The sequence below is a fragment of the Pan paniscus genome, chromosome 21 (assembly GCF_029289425.2).
Source record: "Pan paniscus chromosome 21, NHGRI_mPanPan1-v2.0_pri, whole genome shotgun sequence".
NCBI lineage: Eukaryota > Metazoa > Chordata > Mammalia > Primates > Hominidae > Pan > Pan paniscus.
The window spans coordinates 40,327,079-40,352,069 of NC_073270.2; the positions used below are offsets into that span (position 1 = coordinate 40,327,079).

The window sequence follows — 24,991 nt, forward strand, 5'->3', positions numbered from 1 at the left end:
AATATCGTGCCACTGCACTCTAGCCTGGGCAACAGAGCGAGACTCTGTCTTAAAGAAAAAAAAAAAAAGCCACCAAGCCACTTTACGTAGATAAAAAGTTCATATGGAAAAACAAACATGCAAGAATAGCTAAGAAAACACTGATTAAAAAAATCATGAAGGGGGACTAGCCTTATCAGACACTGAAATATAAAACCTCTATAATTAAAGCAGTGCAATATTGGCTCATTAATAGAGAAGTAGACTAGTAGAATAAAACAGAAAGTCCAGCACTAGACCAAAATACATATGGCAATTTAGTATATGACAGTGGTGGCATATCACTCTGATAAAAATTGACTTTTTAATCAATGATGCTAGGACAACAAGGTAACCATTTGGAAAAGGTTGAATTAGACCTATCTCTCACACCATTCACAAGAATAAACTCCAAATAGCTGAGGGATCCAAATATATTTTTTAAATGAAATGATAAAGCACTGTACTAGAAAAAAACATGGTGAACTTGTCTTTAACTTTGATGTAGAAAAAAGCTCAACTGTGATTGTGCCACTGCACTCCAGCCTGGGGGACTGAGCAAGAGACCCTGCCTCAAACAAACAAAAAATGCCAGGGATGGTGGCTCATGCCTGTTATCCCAGCACTTTGGGAGGCTGAGGCAGGTGGATCACTTGAGTCCAGGAGTTCAAGACCAGCCTGGGCAACATAGAGAAACCCTATCTCAACAAAAAATACAAAAATTAGCCCTACGTGGTGGTGCACACCTATAGTCCCAGCTATCAGGGAGGCTGAAGTGAGAAGATCACTTGAGCCCAGGAGGTTGAGGCTTCAGTGAGCTGTGATCGTGCCACTGCACTCCAGCCTGGGCTGCAGAGTGAGACCCTGTCTCAAAAAATCAATACAAAACAAAACTACATACATACTTCAATAATTCCACTTTCTAGAAATCTATCTTGAAGATATACCTCCAACAATATGAAAATATGTATATACAAGGTTACTCGCTGAAACATTACTTGTAATTGCAAAATATTGTAAGCAATCTAAATTCCCACACACTGGAGAGAGGCTGAATAAACTATGGTATGTTCACACAGTGGCGTACTACACAGCAGAAAAAAAGAATGAGGACAATCTCTATTCTATCTATACTGATATGGAGGAATTTCCAGGAAATAATGTTAAGTGAAAAAAAGGAAAGCACAAAAGAGTATCTACAGTACGCTACCCTTCATATAAGAAAGGCATATAAGAGGTGGGCAAATCACCTGAGGTCAGCAGTTCGAGACCAGCCTGACCAACATGGTGAAACCCCATCTCTACTAAAAATACAAAACTTAACTGGGCGTGGTGGCAGGCGCCTGTAATCCCAGCTACTCGGGAGGCTGGGGCAGGAGAATCACTTGAACCCAAGAGGTGGAGGTTGCAGTGAGCCAAGATCGTGCTATTGCACTCCAGCTTGGGCGACAAGAGCGAAACTCTGTCGCTAAATAAATAAATAAAGGCATATAAGAAAATATACATATAGGCTGGGCGCAGTGGCTCACGCCTGTAATCCCAGCACTTTGGGAGGCTGAGGCGAGCGGATCACGAGGTCAGGAGATCAAGACCATCCTGGCTAACACGGTGAAACCCCGTCTCTACTAAAAATACAAAAAATTAGCTGGGCATGGTGGCGGGCGCCTGTAGTCCTAGCTACTCGGGAGGCCGAGGCAGGAGAATGGCATGAACCCAGGAGGCGGACGGAGCTTGCCGTGAGCCGAGATCACGCCACTGCACTCCAGCCTGGGAAACAGAGCAAGACTCCGTCTCAAAAAAAAAAAAAAAAAGAAAGAAAAGAAAATATACATATATACATGTATCTATTCACTGGTGTGTGAAAGGAATACAGGAAAGATAAGCCAGAAACTAAAGAGAAGACAGCCCTCCATATCCATGGGTTCCACATCTATGGATTCAATCAACTAAGGATAGGAAATATTCCAAAAAAAATTGTGTCTGTACTGAACATGTAGAGATGTTTTTCTTTCATTATTCCCTGAACAATACAGTATAAGAACTATTTACATTGTATGAAGTATTACAAGTAATCTGGAGATGACTTAAAGCATAGGAGAGGATATGCCTAGGTTATATGCAAATACTATGCCATTTTGTATTAGGGACTTGTACATCCTGAGATTTTGGTACCTGCAGGAGGTCCTGGAACCAATCCACCACAAATACCAAGGGAAGACTGTAATTACCTAGGGTGAGAGGGGAAGGACTAGAAGAACAGGATAGCAGGAATGATGACAGAGTAATACTGCTCTTTTTGTACAGCTGACTCTTAGAACCACAGTAATATTTTACATTCCCTTCACTTACCCCCTCCCCAAATAAACAATTAAAATCAACCAATATGTGGGGAGAATCCAAAATGAATATAAACCCTAACAAATGAACCTAACTATATTACAAATTAAAAACACAACCACACTGAAGGGTTACATGGTGCAAGAAAAGAACTAATCTAAGTAATTATGAAAAACAGGCCAGGCACGGTGGCTCATGCCTTAATCCCAGCACTTTGGAAGGCCAAGGTGGGTGGATCACTTGAAGTCAGGAGTTCAATACCAGCCTGGCCAACTAAAAATACAAAAATTAGCTGGGCGTGGTAGTGCTCGCCTGTAATCCAAGCTACTTGGCAGGCTGAGGCAAGAGGACTGCTTGAGCCCAGTCGGGCGACGGAGCGAGACCTTGTCTCAAAAACAAAACAAAACAAAAAAAGTTACAGTGGAGAAACCTGGCAGACACTAACGTCACCAAGTGATCAAGGTAAACATTACCATTGAGAAGATATGGCAATATCATGAACCCCTCGGTACAGTGCACTGAGGACACAATATGCATTTTTGCCAAAAACATGTAAATTCAGTCCAGTCATGAGAAAACTATGACAATCTAAACTGAGGTACATTTCACAAAAATAACTTCACAAGTCATGAATGACAAGAGAAGACTGAAGAACTGTCTCAGACTAGGACAGACTAAGGAGAGAAAACCACCAAATGCAATGTGGGACCTAAATATGATCCTGAAACAAACAAAAATAGCCTCAGTAGAAAATGCAAAATTCTAATAAGGTCTGTCATTTAGTTAATAATGGTGCATAAATATTAATTTATTTGTTCTTGATAACTGTAGTATGGTTATATAAAATGTTAACATTAGCGGAAGTGGAGTGAGGGATACAAGAAACTCTGTACTATTTTTGCAACTTTTCCGTAGGTCTAAAATTAATTCAAAATAAAAAACTTTTAAAAATGGAGATAAAACCATCTGTTACATGGTTGGTTAAAAAAATAAACACGCAATTTTAAAAATTAGAGCGTTCTACAAGGCCAGTATAAAAAAAAATCAGCCCTTTGCCTTGCCTCTAATCTTCATTAAATCAAGCTTGTTATTGTGATGTTCAAATCGTTTACATAGTTATTAAATATTTTGGCTGTTTAATCTTACTTTAAGAGATTTGTTAAAACTAATTACGATGGCTGATTTATCAATTTCTTCTAGCTGTGTCAATTGTTATTTTCTAAATTTTAAAGATATCTTATTAGTCAAATACAAGTTTGAATTCTCAAAAACAAAGCAAAATAAACAAAAGACAAGCAGAACTTCACAAAGATATACCACTAGAATTGCCAACATTAAAAAGATTGATACCATCAAATGTTAGTGAAGATGTGTGGCAACTAGACTGTCGTATTTGGTTGGGGGGGTTGTAAAATGGTGCAAAAACTTTGAAAAACTGTCTAGTGGATTCTAGCAAAGCTAAACATACACTTGCCCAATGTCCCGAAAATTCTGCTAGGTACTGCTCAAGAGAAACAAAAACGTTAAGTCCACAAAAAAACTTGTACCAGAATGTTCATAGTAGTCTATTTGTAACAGACAAAAACTGGAAATGGGCCCAAGTTTCCATCAATAGGAGAATGGGTAAACAAAACGCTGCACACACAAAAAACACCCAGCAATAAAAAAGAATACATGCAATAACATGGATAAATCTCAAAAACAAGCTGGTTGAAGGAAGCCTTATACAAAATAATCCTATTATTTCATTCCATTTATATGATGTTTTAGAATAGGCCAAACTAATCTATGGTTAAAACAATATTCAGAACAGTTGTGTCTGAGAAAATAGGAGTGGGAATTGATGGGGAAAGGACCCGAGGAAACTTTCTGTATTTTGAGAGGAGTTTGGGTTACACAGGTATTTGTATTAAGATTCATGCACTTCATGGTATGTAAATTCTACCTAAAATGAAAAAGAGTGTAAATAAATAATGAACTCCAGTTGATGCTTATGCTGAATTATTTACAAGGATATGTATGACATCTGCAATTTACTTCAAAATGTATCAAAAATAAGACTGACTGATGGATAGATGGATAGATGGATATGTGATAAAGCAAGTATGGTAAAATATTAACGGAAGAATGTAGGTTATAGGTATATGAGTGTTCGTATTTGTTTTTTCTTTGAAATTTTTCATTACAGAATGTTGGGAAAATGTAAGATTTAATACACTGTTTAGCAAGCCATACATATGTGGTAACACTTTCAAGAAAAGCCAAAGAATGATTAACAAAAAATTCACGGTAGGCCGGGCATGGTGGCTCATGCCTGTAATCCCAGCAATATGGGAGGCTGAGGTGGTGGATCGCCTGAGCCCAGGAGCTCGAGACCAGCCTGGGCAACATGGTGAAACCCCATCACTATATATTTTTAAAAATATATAAATAATAACAAATTCAGGGTAGTCATAACCTCTGAGGTAGAGGGAAGGAGTGCAGTGTAGAAGGAGGACGTACAGGGCTTCTAAAGGACTAGAAATGTTACATTACTTAAGCAGGGTAGTGGAACACAGTGTTGCTTTATTATCTTTTAAACTATGCAAATATTATAAAGCAGAAGGGCATTCAAGACAGATGGGACATCATGGGTATGGGACCTGAGGTGGGATGGAACTTGCCACACTGGAGGAACAGAGAAGGTCTGTGTGGTTTGAGATTTAGGAGTGAGGGGTAAGTGGTATAAGATAAGCATAGAGAGGTAGAGAGCAGCCAAGTCAAGCAGGAGCTAAGCCATTTTGGTAATATACATCTCATAGGCTCTTTAACAGTTGAGAAAAATGTTTCAGGTGGTGAGTGTTAGCACCTCTTTTACAATCTTGTGGCAAAGAAAGCAAGTTCCAGACCAAATTCTAGCACACCTAAAGACATCTATTAAACAGATATTCCTTAGTGAGCCAGGCCCAAAGCAGTTCACACAAACTATTCTAGGAGCTCCATGCTGTCCCAGCTCTTTCTGCCTCTAGTTATTCCAACCACCACTTATGAAAAAGGTTCACTCATGATAGAACTGACAATATCCCAGAGGCAGGGTTCTGTTGCTCTTGGAGTCACATCAGGCAACCAGAAATCCTAACCAAAGGCCAAAGGATCATTAAGGAATTACGCCTCAGGCACCATCTCCAAGGGAAGAAGTTACAGGCCCTGCTAGATTCATATTCCTTCTTCATGCAAGCATAGGAATATTTCAGGGTCTCGCTTTGTTGCCCAGGCTGGTGCAGTGACAGGATCATAGTTCACTGCATTATTTGGGCCCTAACTCCTGGGCCCAAATAATCCTCCTACCTCAGACTCCCGAGTAGCTGGAACTACAGGCACATGCTACCATGCCTGGCTAATTTTTTCATTTTTTGCAGAGATAGGGTCTTGCTCTGTAGCTCATAAGCCACCACATCTGGCCCAATTCTGCTTTTGAATACTTCAGTTTCACTAATGAGAGCCTACTTCTAATACTCATTTTGTTAATCAGTAAGACACTAATCTCACCAGTAAAAATTGGCCAGGTGCAGTGGGCCATGCCTGTAATCCCAGCACTTTGGGAGGCCAAGGTGAGTAGATCACTTGAATCCAGGAGCTTGAGACCAGCCTGGGCAACATGGCAAAACCCTGTCTCTACAAAAAATACAAAAATTAGCAAGACATGCTGGCATGTGCCTGTAGTCCCAGATACTCGGGAGGCTGAGACAGGAGGATTGCTTAAGCCTAGGAGGCAGAGGTTGCAGTGAGCTGAGATCGTGCCATTACGCTCCAGCCTGGGCAACAGAGACCCCCGTCTCAAAAAAACAAAAAAATCCAAGCTGTTTCTGACAGTCACTATGCTAACTAGTAAAGGTGTTGATCAAACTATAGAGAGTGCTGCACTGATGGCAGCCCCTGGAGAGTGCACCCTTGCAGATGTAAAGCTAGGTGACATCATGGAGTGTGGATGCTTCATTAATGTAATTCACATTCCCCTGAAGTTGAGACTGAAACTAACTGGCAAATATATACTATCAGATGGTCTATGAAGAAGTATTTTTAAATAAATTACAGACATCATAACTCCATGATAAAGACTTTAAGGATGATGGAAGTCAGCGAAGACTTTTAAGCTGGAGACAGCATTACTGTTAATAGATCTTAGGTGAGAGGAATCTGACCAACGTTATGGCCCCCTCTCTAAGCTTTACACACATAGCTCTACTCTGACTTCTCCTTGCAACTGTACTGTCCCCTAGCCATATGTGGCTATTCTAATATAAAGTATAACTTAACTAAAACTAAAACTTCAGTTCCTCAGTCCCACTAGCAAATTTCAAGTGCCTGATGGCCACATGTGGCTTGTGTCTTCTGCACTGACAATACAGACACAGAACATTTCCATGGTGACAAAAAGTTCTACTGATACCGCTGATCTAGAAGAATAAAGTTTCAAGAGAATGATAAATTTCTGGGGATGGAAAATAATTCAAGACCAGGCGTGGTGGCTCAGGCCTGTAATTCCAGCACTTTGGGAGGCCGAGGCGGGCGGGTCACTTGAGGTCAGAAGTTCGAGACCAACCTAGCCAACATGGCGAAACCCTGTCTCTACTAAAAATACAAAAATTAGCTGGACTTGGTGGTGGGCATCTGTAATCCCAGCTACTCAGGAGGCTGAGGCAGGAAAGACGCTTGAACCTGGGAGGCGGAGGTTGCAGTGAGCCGAGATCACGCCATTGCACTCCAGCTTGGGCGACAGAGAGACTCTGTCTTGAAAAAAGAAAAAAGAGAAGAGAAGAGAAGAGAGAAAAGAAAAGAAAAAAGAGAAAAGAGAAGAAAAGAATTCAACAAAGAGAAGGCATCCATAGATAAATTCAATGAAGAAAGTATTTAGGTTCTGAGTTAATTCCTTGATCATCTTGATCTTCCTCCTGAAAAAGACTGCCATTTAGCAAAGAAGGGAGGAAGAAAAAAAAGAGGAAGAAAACAGCCCAGGAGAGAAAAAAAAAATTCCCTCTAAAGTAAAAATATTGTTTTGTCTTCCCATTCCACCCTACTGATATTTAAAAAGAAGTATGCCAGGGAATAAAACAACAAGGCCATGAAAAATTGAATCAAGTAGGCTGTTAAAAGCAGTTATTGGCCAGGCACGGTGGCTCACACCTGTAATCCCAGCACTTTGGGAGGCTGAGGCGGGTAGATCACCTGAGGTTGGGAGTTCGAGACCAGCCTGACAAACATGAGAAACCCCGTCTCTACTAAAAATACAAAATTAGCCAGACGTGGTGGCACATGCCTGTAATCCCAGCTATTCGGGAGGCTAAGGCAGGAAAATTGCTTGAACCCAGGAGGTGGAGGTTGCGGTGAGCCGAGATGGTGCCATTGCACTCCAGCCTGGGCAACAAGAACGAAACTGTGTCTCAAAAAAAAAAAAAAAAGCAGTTCTCTTAGGCAAGTCCTAAACACACACTCAGGAAATGAGGTTTCACTCTTTGCAAATCCCATTAGTGGCCCCCAAGTTTCTGTTTGCTACCATTTTTCTCAGTGTTTTATTCGACCTAAAGTGCTCTCAGTGTTAGACTGGAAAATGATTTTTTTTCTTGGCAAACTTGTGATTACAAGATGTGCAATAAATTTTAAGTATAATTCCGTTTTGAAGACATGGTTTTGGAGTCAAGGTTTGCTTGGGGAACAGGGCCCTAAAACGATAAAGTAATTTGAAGTATGTACTGCATCTATTTATAAAAACTGAACTTGCACTTAATCTTGCAGGACTACTCCAGTTACACAGTGAGGCACATCTAAAATTCCTAAAAAAGAAACTCCAGCAATCCCCTGATGGCTTGTTGTTTATAAACACTAGAGCCAAACTTAATCTCGAGGTTGTAAAAGTTGATTATATAAATTGGGTCATTCTTGTCATGTCCAACCAAATCAGGGCCAGGGGAAAGAACACCCAGAGCATACAGCACCTGCTCCAAGAATTAGATTTTCCACAAGCCCAGCTGCTGAAACGACCTGCTGTGACTCTAAGACTACTTTAACCTACCACTGTCTCACCAATCAGAGATTCCCAGCTCCCAAAAACTTGACTTGTGTCAATGAGCTTTCTTTCAAAGCAATACATACTATTTCTTTTTCTAATAAAGCTCCTAACCTTCTGTTTGTTCTTTGGACATACCAAAGACCACCCAGTCTGTGTGTATAACTCAAATTGCAATTCTTGCTTCCCAAATAAAACATTAGAGATTTGTCTCTATATTTTATTTGACTTCAACAAGGTTCACACTGCAAATTTCCCAGTGAACAGATGAGATTTCATCTTACCTCTTTTGCTCCACAGCAAACGCTGACTTAAAACGTGTATGTAAAATGTATGTATGGGCTGGGTATGGTGGCTCACACCTGTAATCCCAAAACTTTGGAAGGCCAAGGCGGGCAGATCACCTGAGGTCAGGAGTTTAAGACCAGCCTGGACAACATGGTGAAACCCCGTCTCCATTAAAAATACAAAAATTAGCCAGGTGTGGTGGTAGGTGCCTGTAATCCCAGCTACTTGGGAGGCTCAGGTGGGAGAATTGCTTGAACCCGGGAGGCAGAGGTTGCAGTGAGCCAAGACTGCGCCAGTGCACTCCAGCCTGGGCAACAGAGCAAGACTCCATTATAAAATAAAATGGAATAAAATAAAATATATGTATGGCTGGGTGCGGTGGCTCACATCTGTAATCCTAGCACTTTGGGAGGCCGAGGTGGGTGGATGACTTGAGGTCAGGAGTTCAAGAACAGCCTGGCCAACATAGTGAATCCCTGTCTCTACTAAAAATACAAAAGTTAGCCAGGCGTGGTGGTGGGTGCCTGTAATCCCAGCTACTCGGGAGGCTGAGGCAGGAAAATCGCTTTAACCTGGGAGGTGGAGGTTGCAGTGAGCTGAGATTGTGCCACAGCACTCCAGCCTGGGCGACACAGCAAGACTCCATCTTAAAAAACAAACAAAAAAACAAAATGTATGTATGTATGTAAGTAGAAGGGTTACAAGAATGATGCCCTAAAAACTCTATCAATTTTTTAAACCATTTTATTACAAACACAAAATGCAGGAAACTACATTGAATATAAAGCTTAATGAATGATTGTAAGGTGAACATCCTTATAACCACTACCAAGGTCGAGAGAAAGAACTTTCCAGGCATTCCCCAAGTTCCTCCATGTTCCCTGATCCAACCACAATCCCCTCCTCCCTCCAAAGTAATCACTACCCTGGCTTTGGTAATAATCACTTCCTTGCATTTCTTTATGGTTTTCCACTTACATGTGCATCCCTTTCTATAGTTTAGGTCTTGCCTATTTTTAAAATTTTTGATACAATTTTTAAGTCTCTTAATTCATAGTTCCTCCACTCCAGCCTACTCCTACCCATATCTTTTTTTTTTTCTTGTTACAATTCATATGTTACAGAATCTGGGACATTTAACCCATATAACACCCCATAATCTGGATTTTCTAATTATGTACCTTGTTTTCAGTATTTCTTGCAAATTGCAGCTATATCCAGAGGCTTGATCAATTTTGGATTTTATCCTTTTGGCAAACTTTGGTGGTGGGTAATGTTCTTTTGTCAGGAGGCTTGGTTTTTGTTTCTGATGTTAGCAGTTATTGATGCTCAGTACCTAGACCATAAGGGGTTGTAAAATGATGCTATCCTATCATTTTGTTTTCATTTGTAAGTTGAAATAATTTTATAAAGATATATTTCTGTCACCTACTATATGGTTATCTAGTGGTACAGGAAAGGCAGGACAAATACTTATTTTTTTCCTTTTATTTATCCAGTTTTCAATACAATGAACTGATTTCTTATCAATTCTCCTAATTTAGCCAAGTAGGTTTCCTTTTTAGTAACATTATGAGTGCCTGGATTTAAATATATTTATGAGTTTTAATCTATTGCAATTCTTATCCTTACTGAAACTCAAATTATCCCTCTTTGGTCAGTGGGAGCCTCTTCAAGTTACATCCTAAGTCCTTTCAAGATGACTCCAGTAGACTTTGATAAACTTTCATGTTATCTGTTATCACAACGTTCTAGGATCATCCTATACACTTCCTGCCCTAAAACCTAGAATTAGCCATTTCCCTAAGAAACCCCAGTTTCTCTAAATGGGTAAATGGTATTTCAAGATCATAATTTGGGCACTAAGAATGTTCACTCATACTGGGTTGGTCATTGTTTCTAGACCTTTTAGTGGACAGACACACACACACACACACACACACACACACACACACACACACACACACACACCCCACACCCCTACAGGGGACCAGGCAGGTAACAAACAAGTGAAGGTGAGAGAAATGAAACAGGGACTGTGGCAATCTGAAGAGGGTACGCTCTGCCTAAAGGGGACAGATCTTACAATTCCTCAAAAGGAGCCAGAAATAAAAAATTTCCAAAATGCTGACTACTAATTTCAAAAAAGTCAAACACCAGGGTCAAATGAACCACATCTGTGGGCCAGATGTGATCCAAGGGTTATGTGCACCCTCAACCTGAAAATGCTGACTCGCAGTTACAATATTCCAGAAGTCACATTGTTGCTAATATATAAAAAATATTTAGGGAAATTAAGAATTCTCAGACTGCTTCAGAAAAACCCCAGCTACATTAAGATTATCTTCCTCTCCCCAAGTCTCTACAGCACTAGGGAGAAAAGCATTTTCTGTACAGAAACCATTTCCTTTCTCAGACACGATGTGAAAGGGAAAAAGCCAGTTATCCAAATAAACTCTTAAAGGGAGTTAACCTAACAATGTTTTTACATGTAAGTTCTTGGAATCACAAGAAGAGATCCAGGAGATATATTTTGCATGACAGATATATTAGAGGAAACAAAACTGGTAGAAAACGTTATTGAAAATGCTTGATCAAGCTCTTGCTTTCATTTTTACCCATTCCAAAAAGAAACAAAGCTAACAGCACTGCTACCTCTGCCCTAGCACCCACCTGGACATAGCAGAAATAACAGAAAGTGACTGGGGAAGAAAAAATAAGGTGTGAAAACTCTAAATATGGCCCCAGAGAAGGCTTGGGGAAGGACCCGTTATCAAGAAATAACTGATTGAGTTTGGCTCCTCTGGTGTAAGCTACCATCACATGACCTGACCCAAGCTCCAGAAAGGATAAAAAAAATCACAAGATTAACGTTTTCAGTTCAAAGACAAGAAAAGGTCAGACTGGATTAAAGCAAAACCAAAAGAGTACTCACGGGGTAATTTCCCCTAGTGTCTGCTACTGTCTTTGAAAGAAAATAAAGGCCTCAAACCATCCAAGGGAATCCAAGGCTTTAGGAATCCCAAGCAAAAGGAAGACGGGAACTAGAAACTTCCCAGACTGCACCATGAGCATCTCGGTAAGCCTCGCCTGGTCTCCCTCGAAGCCTTACAGCTTCAGTTTCTCGGTCCTGTGCACTCGGCTTTCCTTCACTGGAGCCTCCTGCCCCTGAGCATGTTAGGGCTATTTTTTTCCGCATGCTATCAAATCATAACATTTTAAACCTCTCTCTAATTTGGAAACTAGGCTCTCAGCCAAGGTCAGAGAAGGAGTTGAGTTGCCGGATGGAACCAGATGGGCTCAAACTACCATTCTCATAAGTGATTCACCAGGGAGCCAGATGCAGCATTCCCTCCCTTTGATCTTGTGTCTCATGAAGGAAAGGAAGAATAGTTTCACCTCTGGCACTGATCAGACACCAGTACTCTCTAGAAATTCCACCAGCAGAATGGAGGCATGTTTATAGTGTCAAAGGAGGAAGTACAAACTAACTTTTACAGTTCCTTTGACTTCAAAAGATGAATTATTTTCTTTTCCCCTCATCGCCCCACATACTGGTGATCATGTCCTTTCATGAACATTTGAATACTAATAATCATAGCTAACATCTATCAAGCCCTCATCAGACTCTGTTCTAAACACTTGACATGTATTAACCCTTTGCAGTAGGTACTATTATATTATCCCTGTGGAAGCAGAGAAGTTAAATAGTCACTTGCTCAGGGTCACAGAGTTAATAAGTGTCCAAATGAAGACATCAGAGCCTGTACTCTATTTCCCTCTTTTTTATTATAAATTTTTTCAAACATGCAGAAAAGTTGGAAGAGTAATACAATAATTAACCATATATCTGTCTAGATTAAATATTAATACCTTGCCTTATTTTATCTTTCTGCATGCATATATTTATTTTTGCTGAACCATGTAAAAGTTGAACACATCATGACATTTCTCCCCAAAACACTTCTGCACACAGTTGTGCAAAATAAGGACATTCTCCTATATACCATAATACTATCATCACATCCAGGTAATTAACAATTCCCAGCCGGCGCAGTGGCTCACACCTGTAATCCCAGCACTTTGGGAGTCTGAGGCGGGCGGATCACAAGGTCAGGAAATCGAGACCATCCTGGCCAACACGGTGAAACCCCGTCTTTACTAAAAATACAAAAAATTAGCCAGGCGTGGTGGCAGGTGCCTGTAGTCCCAGCTACTTGGGAGGCTGAGGCAGGAGAATTGCTTGAACCTGAGAGGCGGAGGTTGCAGTGAGCCGAGATCGCACCACTGTACTCCAGCCTAGGCGACAGAGTGAGACTCCGTCTCAAAAAAAAAAAAAAAAATCCCTAACATCTAATATCTAATCTATCTTCAAAATTTTCTAGTTGTCCCCCAAAACATCCTTTATAGCTGTTTTTTTCAACCCAAAATCCAATCAAGACTCTCCCATTGCATTCAGTTATTGTGTCTCTTTAGTCCAGAACGGTTTCTCCACTTTTTCTTTTTCATAACATTGACATTTTGAACAGACTCAGACCAGCTTTCTTAAAATACCATAGTACATTCTGGTTTGTCTTACTGCTTCCTTGTGGTGTCACTGAACTCGTTCCTCTGCTCTTTTATTCCCTAAAACCAAAAGTCAGATCTTAAGGCTTCATTAAGGGTAACTTTTTGGGTAAGAATACTTGAGTTGATAATGTGTATTTTGTACTGCATCATGCCAAGCACTATATATATCATGTCAAGTTGTTCCACTATAAGTGATAAGAGTTGGATTACTTAGCTACAGAATACGCCTTTGTAAAGATTTTTGTTTGTTTGTTTTGTTTTGTTTGTTTTTGAGACAGTCTCTTACTCTGTCACCCAGGCTGGAGTGCACTGGTGTGATCTCAGCTCACTGCAACCTCTGCCTCCCGGGTTGAAGCAATTCTCTGCCTCAGCCTCCTGAGTAGCTGGGATTACAGGCACCCGCCACCAAGCCTGGCTAATTTTTGTATTATTAGTAGAGACAGGGTTTCACCACCTTGGCCAGGCTAGTCTTGAACAACTGACCTCGTGATCCACCCGCCTCGGCCTCCCAAAGTGTTGGGATTACAGGCGTGAGCCACCATGCCCGGCCATAAATATGTATTTTTCCCTTTGCTATTAGCAAAGAATCTAGAGGGTGGGGACTAGGGAATAATGTTTTGACACAATGTTTTGTGTCAAATACATTGTTCTCTAAAAACCATTCACCCAGTGATTTTAGCATCCATGTGATATGCACAAGAGGCAGGTAGAAAACTGCCGTTCCTGGCGATGGCCCCACCCTCAAGCCTGGACCCCTGACCTAAAGTGAGAACTTCACATCCCTGTTGCCTTTTCCAAAACCACCCTGGCCTGGCCTGCCCCGCATCCTGTACTCATAAAAACCCCAGGCTCCACTGGCAGTGGAGTGGCAGAGAGGGAGAGAGAAGCAGCAGCCAGAAGTCAGAAGGAAGCAGCTTGATTTCAGATGGACACCTTGATGGCGGGACCTCGGAGAAGAGTTCAGCCAGGAATGACCAAACTGAGGGGAAGACCACCTTCCTGCTCCATCCCCTTTCCAGCTCTCCATCCCATTGACAGCCACTTTCATCAGCAATAAAATCCCCTGCATTTACCATCTCCAATTCATTTGTGCAACCTGATACCTCCTGGATGCCAAACAAGAGGTTGGGATACAGAGGGCTGTCATACTGAGATGTGAAATGCTTAAGCCATCAGAGGATGGCAAAGCTGAAAGAGCACAGTGTAACAAACAACTTCTGTGGCTCCAGGGGTCATGAGTACCCCCCTAGACATTGCTGTGGGACTGCACAGAGTTGTGCACAGAGTCTGTGCCATGGGACTGCACAGAGTTGTGCCCAGACTGGTCTTAAACTCCCGGGATCAAGTGATCCTCCTGCCTCAGCCTCCCTAAGTGCTGGGACTATAGGTGTGAGCCACTGCACCCAGCTATAGTTCCTTTTTAAAAGGCAGAGTAATTGCTTAGTTCTTTCCTTTTAATTATTTACTTTCAGAGTGAGAAACTGGTAAAATAGCCACATCTGATGATGGTCTATGTATTTTTTCTCTTCTTGCCCTTTTAGCGAGCACCACTATGGAGACATGAATTTTTTTTTTTTTTTGAGACAAGAATCTCGCACTGTGGCCCAGGCTGGAGTGCAGTGGTGCGATCTCGGCTCACTGCAACCTCTGCCTCCCAGGTTCAAGCGATTCTCGTGCCTCAGCCTCCCAAGTAGCTGGCATTACAGGCACCCACCACCATGCCTGCCTCATTTTGTATTTTCAGTAGAGAAGGAGTTTCACCATGTTGTCCAGGCTGGTCTGGAACTACTGACTTCAAGTGATCCACCTGCCTTGGCCTCCCAAAGTGCTGGGAATATAGGCGTGAGCCACCGCGCCCAGCCAAACACATGGATTTTTATCCAGTGTTTTATAATTACTTGTTGTCATCCTTTTGATGCTCAGAAATTCCCAAATTTCGGTGGTATGAGCCCCTTTCAGCTGGTACCAGTGTTTTTCTGACTTAGTCCTGTTAAGACTTTGAGGACTATTTTGCTTTTTTTTTTGTTGTAACAAGATGTCCCAGTCAAGCTGTGCTCTTACATACTACATTAGACAACCTTTCCTAGAGGGCTATGCCTACAGAGGGCTTGAAAAAAACTCAGAGAAAAAGATAATGTCAAGAGCAGATGTGTCAGCTCCTAGAGGTTATCAAATCCATTCTGATTTGGAAGTAGAAAGCATTCTGAAGCCGATCAGGGTACAGCCACTCACTCTGGTACTTACAGCTTTGCTACAACTCCCCAACAAGTGGCCATTCAGCCTCTGGCCTAAACACCATGATTCACAGGGAACTGACCTCACTTAGGACATCTCATTCTGTCACAGAACTACCTTATACTAAGCTTCTTGTACCACCCAACCATTAGTTCTAGCTTCCCTCCTTGGAGCCTATGGATCCCTGTGAAACTCAACTCTAAAGGGTCCACTTAGTAGTCTGGCAGAAACTCAGCCCTAAAGAATAATTTTAGGCTGGTTGTGGTGGCTCATGCCTGTAATCCCAGCACTTTGGGAGGCTGAGGCGGGAGGATTGCTGTAGCTCAAGAATTCAAGACCAGCCCGGGCAACAAAGTGAGACCCTGTCTCTAAAAAAAAAGCAAACAAACAAACAAAAAACAAAAAACAAAAAACAAGCCAGCCATGGTGGCACGTGACTGTGGTCCCAGCTACTCAGTAGGCTGAGGCAGAGGGACTGCTTGAACCCAGGAGGTCTAGGCTGCAGTGAGCCATGTTCACAGCACTGCACTCCAACCTAGGTGACAGAGTAAGACCCTGTTACAAAACAAAAAAGAATATTTCCTCTTCTGTTTCCACCTTCACTTTTTTTCACCTTTTTTGTTTTTTTTTTGTTTTTGAGATAGAGTCTCACTCTGTCACCCAGGCTTGAGTGCAGTGGCGCAATCTCGGCTCACTGCAACCTCCACCTTCCGCGTTCAAGCAATTCTCTTGCCTCAGCCTCCTGAGTAGCTAGGATTGCAGGCACATGTCACCATGCCTAGCTAATTTTTGTACTTTTAGTAGAGACGCGGTTTCACTATGTTGGCCAGGCTTGTCTCGAACTCCTAACCTCAGGTGATCCACCCACCTTGGCCTCCCAAAGTGCTGGGATTACAGACATGAGCCACCACACCTGGCTTCTCCTTCATATTTAAACAGGTGGTTTTGTTTCCTGGATGTGACTACACTGATCTTCAAATACCCTACCATGACCCACAAGGCCCAGGTGATATAATTTGGCTGTGTCCCCATTCAAATCTCATCTTGAATTGTTGTTCCCATAATCCCCTCATGTCATGAGAGGGACCCGGTGGGAGGTAATTGAATCACGGGGATGGTTACCCCCAATGCTGCTGTTCTCCTGATAGTGAGTGAGTTCTCACAGGATCTGATGGTTTTATAAGGGTCTTTTCCCTCTTTGCTTGGCACCTCTCCTTCCTGCCATCATGTGAAGGTGGACATGTTTGCTTCCCCTTCGGCTATATTTGTAAGTTTCCTGAGGCCTCCCCAGCCACGTGGAACTGTGAGTCAATTAAACCTCTTTCCTTTATAAATTACCAAGTCTCAATATCATACTGAATGGACAAAAGCTGGAAGCATTCCCTTTGAAAACTGGCACAAGACAAGGATGCCCTCTCTTACCACTCCTATTCAACATAGTATTAGAAGTTCTGGCCAGAGCAATCAGGCAAGAGAAAGAAATAAAGTGTATTCAAATAGGAAAAGAGGAAGTCAAATTGTCTCTGTTTGCAGATGACATGAGTGTATATTTAGAAAACCCCACCGTCTCAGCCCAAAAACTCCTTAAGCTCATAAACAACTTCAACAAAGTCTCAGGATACAAAATCAATGTGCAAAAATCACAAGCATTCCTATATACCAATTACAGACAAGCAAAGCGCCAAATCATGAGTGAACGCCCATTCACAATTGCTACAATGAGAATAAAATATCTAAGAATACAACTTACAAGGGATGTGAAGGACCTCTTCAAGGAGAACTGCAAACCACTGCTCAAGGAAATAAGAGAGGACACGAACAAATGGAAAAAAATTCCTTGCTCATGGATAGGAAGAATCAATATCATGAAAATGGTCATACTGCCCAAAGTAATTTATAGATTCAATGCTATTCCCATCAAGCTACCATTGACTTTCTTCACAGAACTAGAAAAAACTACTTTAAATTTCATATGGAACCCCAAAAGAGCCTGTGTAGCCAAGACAATCCTAAGCAAAAAGAACAAAGTTGGAGGCAACAAGCTACCTGACTTCAAACGATACTGCAAGGCTACAGCACCCAAAACAGCATGCTACTGCTACCAAAACAGAGATATAGACCAATGGAACAGAACAGAGGCCTCAGAAATAATACCACACATCTACAACCATCTGATCTTTGATAAACCTGACAAAAACAAGCAATGGGGAAAGGATTCCCTATTTAATAAATGGTGCTGGGGAAACTGGCTAGCCATATGCAGAAAACAGAAACTGGACCCCTTTGTTACACCTTATACAAAAATTAACTCCAGATGGATTAAAGACTTATACGTAAAACCATAAACCCTAGAAGAAAACCTAGGCAGTACCATTCAGGACATAGGCATGGGCAAAGACTTCATGACTAAAACACCAAAAGCAATTGCAACGAAAGCCAAAATTGACAAATGGGATCTAATTAAACTAAAGAGCTTCTGCACAGCAAAATAAACTATCATCAGAGTGAACAGGCAACCTACAGAATGGGAGAAAATTTTTGCAATCTATCCATCTGCCAAAGGTCTAATATCCAGAATCTACAAGGAACTTAAATTTACAAGAAAAAAACAGGCCAGGTGCGGTGGCTCATGCCTGTAATCTCAGCACTTTGGGAGGCTGAGGCGGGCAGATCATGAGGTCAGGAGATTGAGACCATCCTGGCTAACATGGTGAAACCCCGTCTCTACTAAAAATACAAAAAATTAGCCAGGCATGGTGGCACATGCCTGCAGTCCCAGCTACTTGGGAGGCTGAGGCAGAAGAATCGCTTGAACCTGGGAGGCAGAGGTTGCAGTGAGCTGAGATTGTGTCACCGCACTCCAGCCTGGGCAACAGAGCAAGACTCAAGTCTCAGAAAAAAAAACAAAAAAGACAAAAAAAAAAAACCAAACATCAAAAAGTGGGCAAAGGATATGAACAGACACTTCTCAAAAGAAGAGATTTATGTGGCCAAGAAACGTGAAAAAAGCTCATCATCACTGGTCATTAGAGACATGCAAATCAAAACCACAATGAGATACCATCTCACGCCAGTTGGAATGGCGATCATTAAAGTCTGGAAAAACAGACGCTGGCAAGGATGCGGAAAAATAGGAATGCTTTTACACTTTTGGTGGGAATGTAAATTAGTTCAACCATTGTGGAAGACAGTGTGGCAATTCCTCAAGGATTAGAGCCAGAAATACCATTTGACCCAGCAATCCCATTACTGGGTATATACCCAAAGGATTATAAAGCATTCTACTATAAAGACATATGCACACGTATGTTTACTGCAGCACTACTTACAATAGCAAAGACTTAGAACCAACCCAAATGCCCAGCAATGAGACTGGATAAAGAAATTGTGGCATATATACACCATGGAATACTATGCAGCCATAAAAAAGGAGTTCACGTCCTTTGCAGGGACATGGATGAAGCTGGAAACCATCATCCTTAGCAAACTAACACAGGAACCGAAAACCAAACATCACATGTTCTTACTCATAAGTGGGAGTTGAACAATGGGAACACATGGACACAGGGAGGCAAACATCACACACTGGGGCCTGTCATGGGGTGGCGGACAAGGTGTGGGAGAGCGTTAGGACAAATACCTAATGCATGTGGGGCTTAAAACCTAGATGATGGGTTCATACGTGCAGCACACCATGGCACATTACATAGGTTTGTTATACCTATGTAACAAACCTGCGCATTCAGCACGTGTATTCCAGAACTTAAAGTAAAATTAAAAAAAAAAATTATTTCATGTACCATCAGCAAAAACAAATAAATAAATAACCAAGTCTCGGGTAGTTCTTTTTCTTTCCTTTTCTTTTCTTTTTTTTTTTTTTTTTTTTTGAGACAGAGTGTCACTTCATCACCCAGGCTGGAATGCGGTGGTGCGATCTAGGCTCTCTGCAACCTCTGTCTCCCGGGTTCAAGCAATGTTCCTGCCTCAGCCTCCCGAGTAGCTGGAATTACAGGAACGCTCCCCCATGTCTGGCTAATTTTTGTAGTTTTAGTAGAGACAAGGTTTCGTCATGTTGGCCAGGCTGGTCTCAAACTCCTGACCTCAAGTGGTCCACTTGCCTCAGCCTCTCAAAGTACTGAGATTACAGGTGTGAACTACCACGCCTGGCTCAGGCAGTTCTTCATAGCAGCGTAAGAATGGACTAATACACCAGGCTACTTCATATATTTATAAAAAATATACAAATATAGTAGGAAATGGAGTTTTAATTTCTGCATAAATGGGATCCTGAAGTTCATCTCAAACTCCTTCCACTCCTGTCCCCCACATACAGACGGTTAAGCACAGCCGATTCTACCTCCTAGAATTCCCCTGCATCTAGTCTCTCATCTCTCCATCTCCTCTGACACTGGTTTGGGCCCCCAATTTACCCCTCTGACTTGATCTAGTACAATGTTGTAAGCTTTCCCAACTTCAGCTCTTCCTACTCCCATCTACCCCACAAGCTGCTGCCAAAGCAATCTTCCTGGAGCACTCACCTGCTCAGCATCCTTCAATTGCTTTATGTCTGCAGTCTGGCATAGTATCTAGCACACTATAGGTACTTAGTAAATATTGGTAGAGGAGCTGCTTGACTTCATGAGTCAGTTGTACTGTCCACTAGTGTCAGGAGGAAATTTCCTTTAGTTTTAAACAAAAGTTGTTTTATATAAAGTGGTGCATAGAGATTGGCTTAAGAAACCATTTTTATCTTCTTTTATTTACTTATTCATTTTTTGCAGGTTGGACAAGCTCAGAAACCACTTTTAAATTTCTGGTCCATCCATGTGTATGAATATACTATATTATTTATTTGATACATAGTTGTATAAAAAGTCTGGCTATATATATTCTTAGTGCTTAGACTTTCTAAAGAATAAGCCATAAATAGGAAATAAAAAAGAAAATACAAGCAGCACATTGTTATGTGGAAAAATGCTTCAACTCAGCAAGAATACAGAAAGAAAATCAAAGCAAAATAACTTCACTGTATGGTGACACATCTACCGAACTGGCAATCATAAATCAAACTTGAAAAGTCAGTGCTGGCAGATGGGGAGGTAAGTGGTCCACTTCTCTTTAGATACTGATGGTGGCACTGCAAACTGGCTCAGGCTTTCTGGTGAACAATCTGGTATAATTGCCTAATAAGAACAAAACGACTTTTCACCTTGGGTCCAATGATTTAGCTAAAGCAACATACTTGAAGAAAATAATTTCAAGCTAGGCACAGTGGCTCACACCTGTAATCCCAGCACTTCGGGAGGCCAAGGCAGAAGGATCGCTTGAACCTAGGAGTTTGAGAGCAGCCTGAGCAACATGGCAAAACCCTGTCTCTACAAAAAAATACAAAAATTAGCTGGGTGTGGTGGTGCATGCCTGCAGTCCCAGTTACTTGGGAGGGTGAGGTGAGAGGATTGCTTGCGCCCGGGAGGTTGAGGGTGCAGTGAACCGTGACTGCGGCACTGCACATCCCATCCTGGGCAACAGAGTGAGACCCTGTCTCAAAAATAAGAAAAAGAAAAAGAAAACAAAAAAAAACAAATTTCTGGCTGGGTGAAGTGGCTCATTCCTATAAACCTAGCACTTTGGGAGACCAAGGTGGGTGGGTGGATGGATTGCGTGAACCCAAGAATTCGAGACCAGTCTGGGCAACATGGCGAAACCCCATCTCTACAAAAAATTATCCGGGTGTGGTGGCACACGCCTGTAGTCCCAGTTACTCAGGAGACTAAGGTGAGAGGATCGATTGAGCCTGGGAGATGGAGGCTGCAGTGAGCTGAGATTGTGCCACGGCACTCCAGCCTGGGTGACAGAGCAAGGACCTGCTCTCAAAAAAAAAAAAAAAAATTCTACGTTATTTATATTAGTGACAATATAAATGACATATCTCAAACATAAATAAAGACATATCTCAAATTCCCCAAATAAGAAAAAGATCAAGCAAACCATGAATCATTGTCTGCATCAACACAATATTATGAAATCACTTAAAATAACATGCATATGGCCTATTTCAATAAATGGAATACACACTCAGCTTTAGCAGTGCTTGTGATTAAGAAAGGCTCTGAAATCAGACATTTCTGGCACTGTCACCTGTACACTTTCAAGAAACATTTCTCTTGTAAGAATGGATTTGGACCATGTGGGGCCTGCATGCAGTTACTTCCTCTTGAAGAAACATGTACTATTCTCATTTGAGTAGAACAAGATGATTAGAGAGCACGCTCTGGCATCAGATGGCCATGGTTCATATCTTAGCAATGTCATTCGCTGGTCCTGTGACCTTAAGTGACTTAACCTCCCAACATTCTAGTTTCAATTCATTTGTCTAATATGGCTAATACTAGACTAATATATGGCTAATAATATGACCTACTCCATAAAGTTCTTATGAGGTTAAAATGAGACGATGCCTACAGAGTGCTTAGCATGGTGCCTGACATGTAATCCATTCTCAGTAAATGTCAGCAATTTGCATTCTTAAATTAATGTTTATTGATCAGCCACTATGTTCCAAGCATTGTTTCAGATGCACATACTCCATTTAAGTCCTATAAGAATCTTACAAGGTGAGTGTTATTATAAAGAAAAGTTAAAGAAATGAGCTCAGAGGGGATCATTAGTTGAGAAAAGAAAACTGCAAGATAGTTGCGTTTGCAAATACGTAAAATAAAATGCACTTATACATCCCCAAGGATATGCATATAGTAGTGCCCCCCTTATCTGAGGTTTCACTTTTCATGGTTTCAGTTACCTGTTGTCAACTGTGGTCCTTAAATGGAAAATTCCAGAAACAAACAATTCATAAGTTTTAAATTGTACACCATTCTTAGTGTGATGAAATCTCACGCCGTCCTGCTCTGTCCCACTCGAGACATGAATCACCCCTTTGTCTAGTGTATCCCTGCCTGTTAGTCACTTAGTAGTTGTCTCAGTTATTAGACAGAAAAAACATAATATACGTAGGGTTCGGTACCAAATGCAGTTTCAGGCCTCCATTAGGGGCTTTAGAACATATCCCCTGCAGATATGGGGAGGTCTACTGTAGTTGGGACTTAATGATAATTAAGTCCACTTTGTTTAAAGTTAGTCAAGTTTCTATGTGTTCGTATTTTCAACTGGGAGCAAGCTTCCCACTGCCTTTACTAACACGTGCCCTTCCTTTCCCCCAGCAGGGACCAGGCCATGTATTAAATGTCACTTGGGTGCTGGCTTCTGACCAGCAAGCACTTACCTGGAGGAGATAGAGGAGTCCTGGGACAAACAAGGTGAGTGGGTACAGAGACTGGTATGTCGCTAAGGCAAGAAAAATAGCACTGAGGAAAGCACTGCCTGTAAAAAGAAAGAAATGTATGGAATAATCCAGCCTCATCAATCATGATTAGACTCAGCAAGTCCCTCTCAACACAAAACTTTCCATAACTGCTCAAATAATCACCTGCCAAGTGCCTCCTGGTACACAAGGTGCTATGCAAATTCACACAGTAAGAGCTTCTTGGCTTGATTTCCAATGAAAGGAAACCAAGAAAGTCAAAACCATCTACCTTTGGCAACCTGAGACACTACAGGCATAATTCTTATAAAATTTTGAGACCCAGAACGATTTTACAAAATTTCAACCCGAAGATGTATAAAGGGATCAAGTCTATTAACATCCATGTCCTATCTAATGTACCAATTTATTAAGCCTACAATTATTGCTTATGATATCCAGAGCTGGAAACCCATCCCTTTGACTGTTGCAACATTATCACTCTTTACAACAGCCCTTCCTTACCTGCTGCATCAATTTAGGTCATGTTTTGTTTTTTTTTTCAAATGAAAGTATATTAATTTTGTTAGTAATGTCCTCACTTCCTATATAAAATGGACTACTATGGAATCATTAAACATGAGGCTATTAAGAATTTGCAATGACTTAGAAAGGTGTTTATAATATCCTATTAAATGAAGTTTATAAAAGAGATATATTATCATTTATTTTATTAAAAAAAAATGCACAAACATTTTTTAAAAGATGAAAAGCCAGCAGGCAAAGCAACTCACGCCTATAATCCCAGCACTTTGAGAGGCCGAGTCAGGCAGATCAAGATCAGGAGTTCGAGACCAGCCTAGCCAACATGGTGAAACCTCGTCTCTACTAAAAATACAAACATTAGCCAGGCGTAGTGGTGGTGACCTGTAATCCCAGCTACTCAAGAGGCTGAGGCAGAAGAATTGCTTGAAACTGGGAGGCAGAGGTTGCAGTGAGCTGAGATTGTACCACAGCACTCCAGCCTGGGTGTCCAGGCAAAAGTTTGCAGTAGGGGGCGGAGCCCTCATGGAGAACCTCTGCTAGGGCAATGCGGAAGCGAAATGTGGGGTCGGAGCCCCCACACAGAGTCCCTACTGGGGCACCACCTAGTGGAGCTGAGAAGAGAGTCACTGTCCTCCAGATTCCAGAATGGTAGATCCACCAACAGCTTGCACCGTGGGCCTGGAAAAGCCACAGACACTCAACACCAGCCTGTGAAAGCAGCTGAGAGGGAGGCTATACCCTGCAAAGCCACAAGGGTGGAGCTGCCCAAGACCATGGGAACCCCCCTCTTACATCAGCATGACCCAGATGTGAGACATGGAGTCAAAGAAGATCATTTTGGAACTTTAAGATTTGTCTGCCCTGCTGGATTTCCAACTTGCATGAGGCCTGTAGCCCCTTTGGTTTGGCCAATTTCTCCTATTTGTAACGGATGTATTTACCCAATGCCTATACCCCCATTGTATCTAGGAAGTAACTAATTTGCTTTTGATTTTACAGGCTCATAGGCGGAAGGCACTTGCCTTGTCTCAGATGAGACTTTGGGCTGTGCACTTTTGGGTTAATGCTGAAATGAGTTAAGACTTTGGGGGACTGTTGGGAGGGCATGATTGGTTTTGAAATGTGAGGACATGAGATTTGGAGGGGCTGAGGCAGAATGATATGGTTTGGCTGTGTCCTCACCCAAATCTCAACTTGAATTGTATCTCCCAGAATTCCCATGTAATGTGGGAGGGACCCAGGGGAAGGTAATTGAATCATGGGAGTTGCTGGTCTTTCCCATGCTATTCTCGTAATAGTGAATGAGTCTCACAAGATCTAATGGTTTATCAGGGGTTTCCGCTTTTGCTTCTTCCTCATTCTCTCTTGCCACCACCATGTAAGAAATGCCTTTTGCCCTCCACCATGATTGTGAGACCTTCCCCAGCAATGTGGAACTATAAGTTCAATTAAACCTCTTTCTTTCGTAAATTGCCCAGTCTCAGACTACCAAAAAAATAAAATAAAATAAATAGAAGACTAAAACCTAAGGCCACAAAGTTTATAGTGGTTATCTCTGGGTAGTGGAATTATGAACAATTTTTCATTTTTGCTTCACTGCATTTTTTAAACTTTCTAAAATGAACATGCTTTGTTTTTGTCATTAGAAAAAAGCTAAT

At 41.6% G+C, this 24,991-nt stretch overlaps 1 protein-coding gene across 2 annotated transcripts in view; it reads right to left on the reverse strand.

Annotated features, from left to right (window-relative positions):
• The window catches only part of PIGU (phosphatidylinositol glycan anchor biosynthesis class U), a 114,676-nt gene that overhangs the window by 33,480 nt on the left and 56,205 nt on the right, over positions 1 to 24,991 (reverse strand). For both annotated transcript variants that reach the window (XM_003831824.4, XM_034947655.3), the window contains one exon: positions 22,770 to 22,867. In XM_003831824.4, coding sequence (XP_003831872.1) covers positions 22,770 to 22,867 — 98 coding nt within the window. The remainder of the gene's footprint in view (positions 1 to 22,769; positions 22,868 to 24,991) is intronic.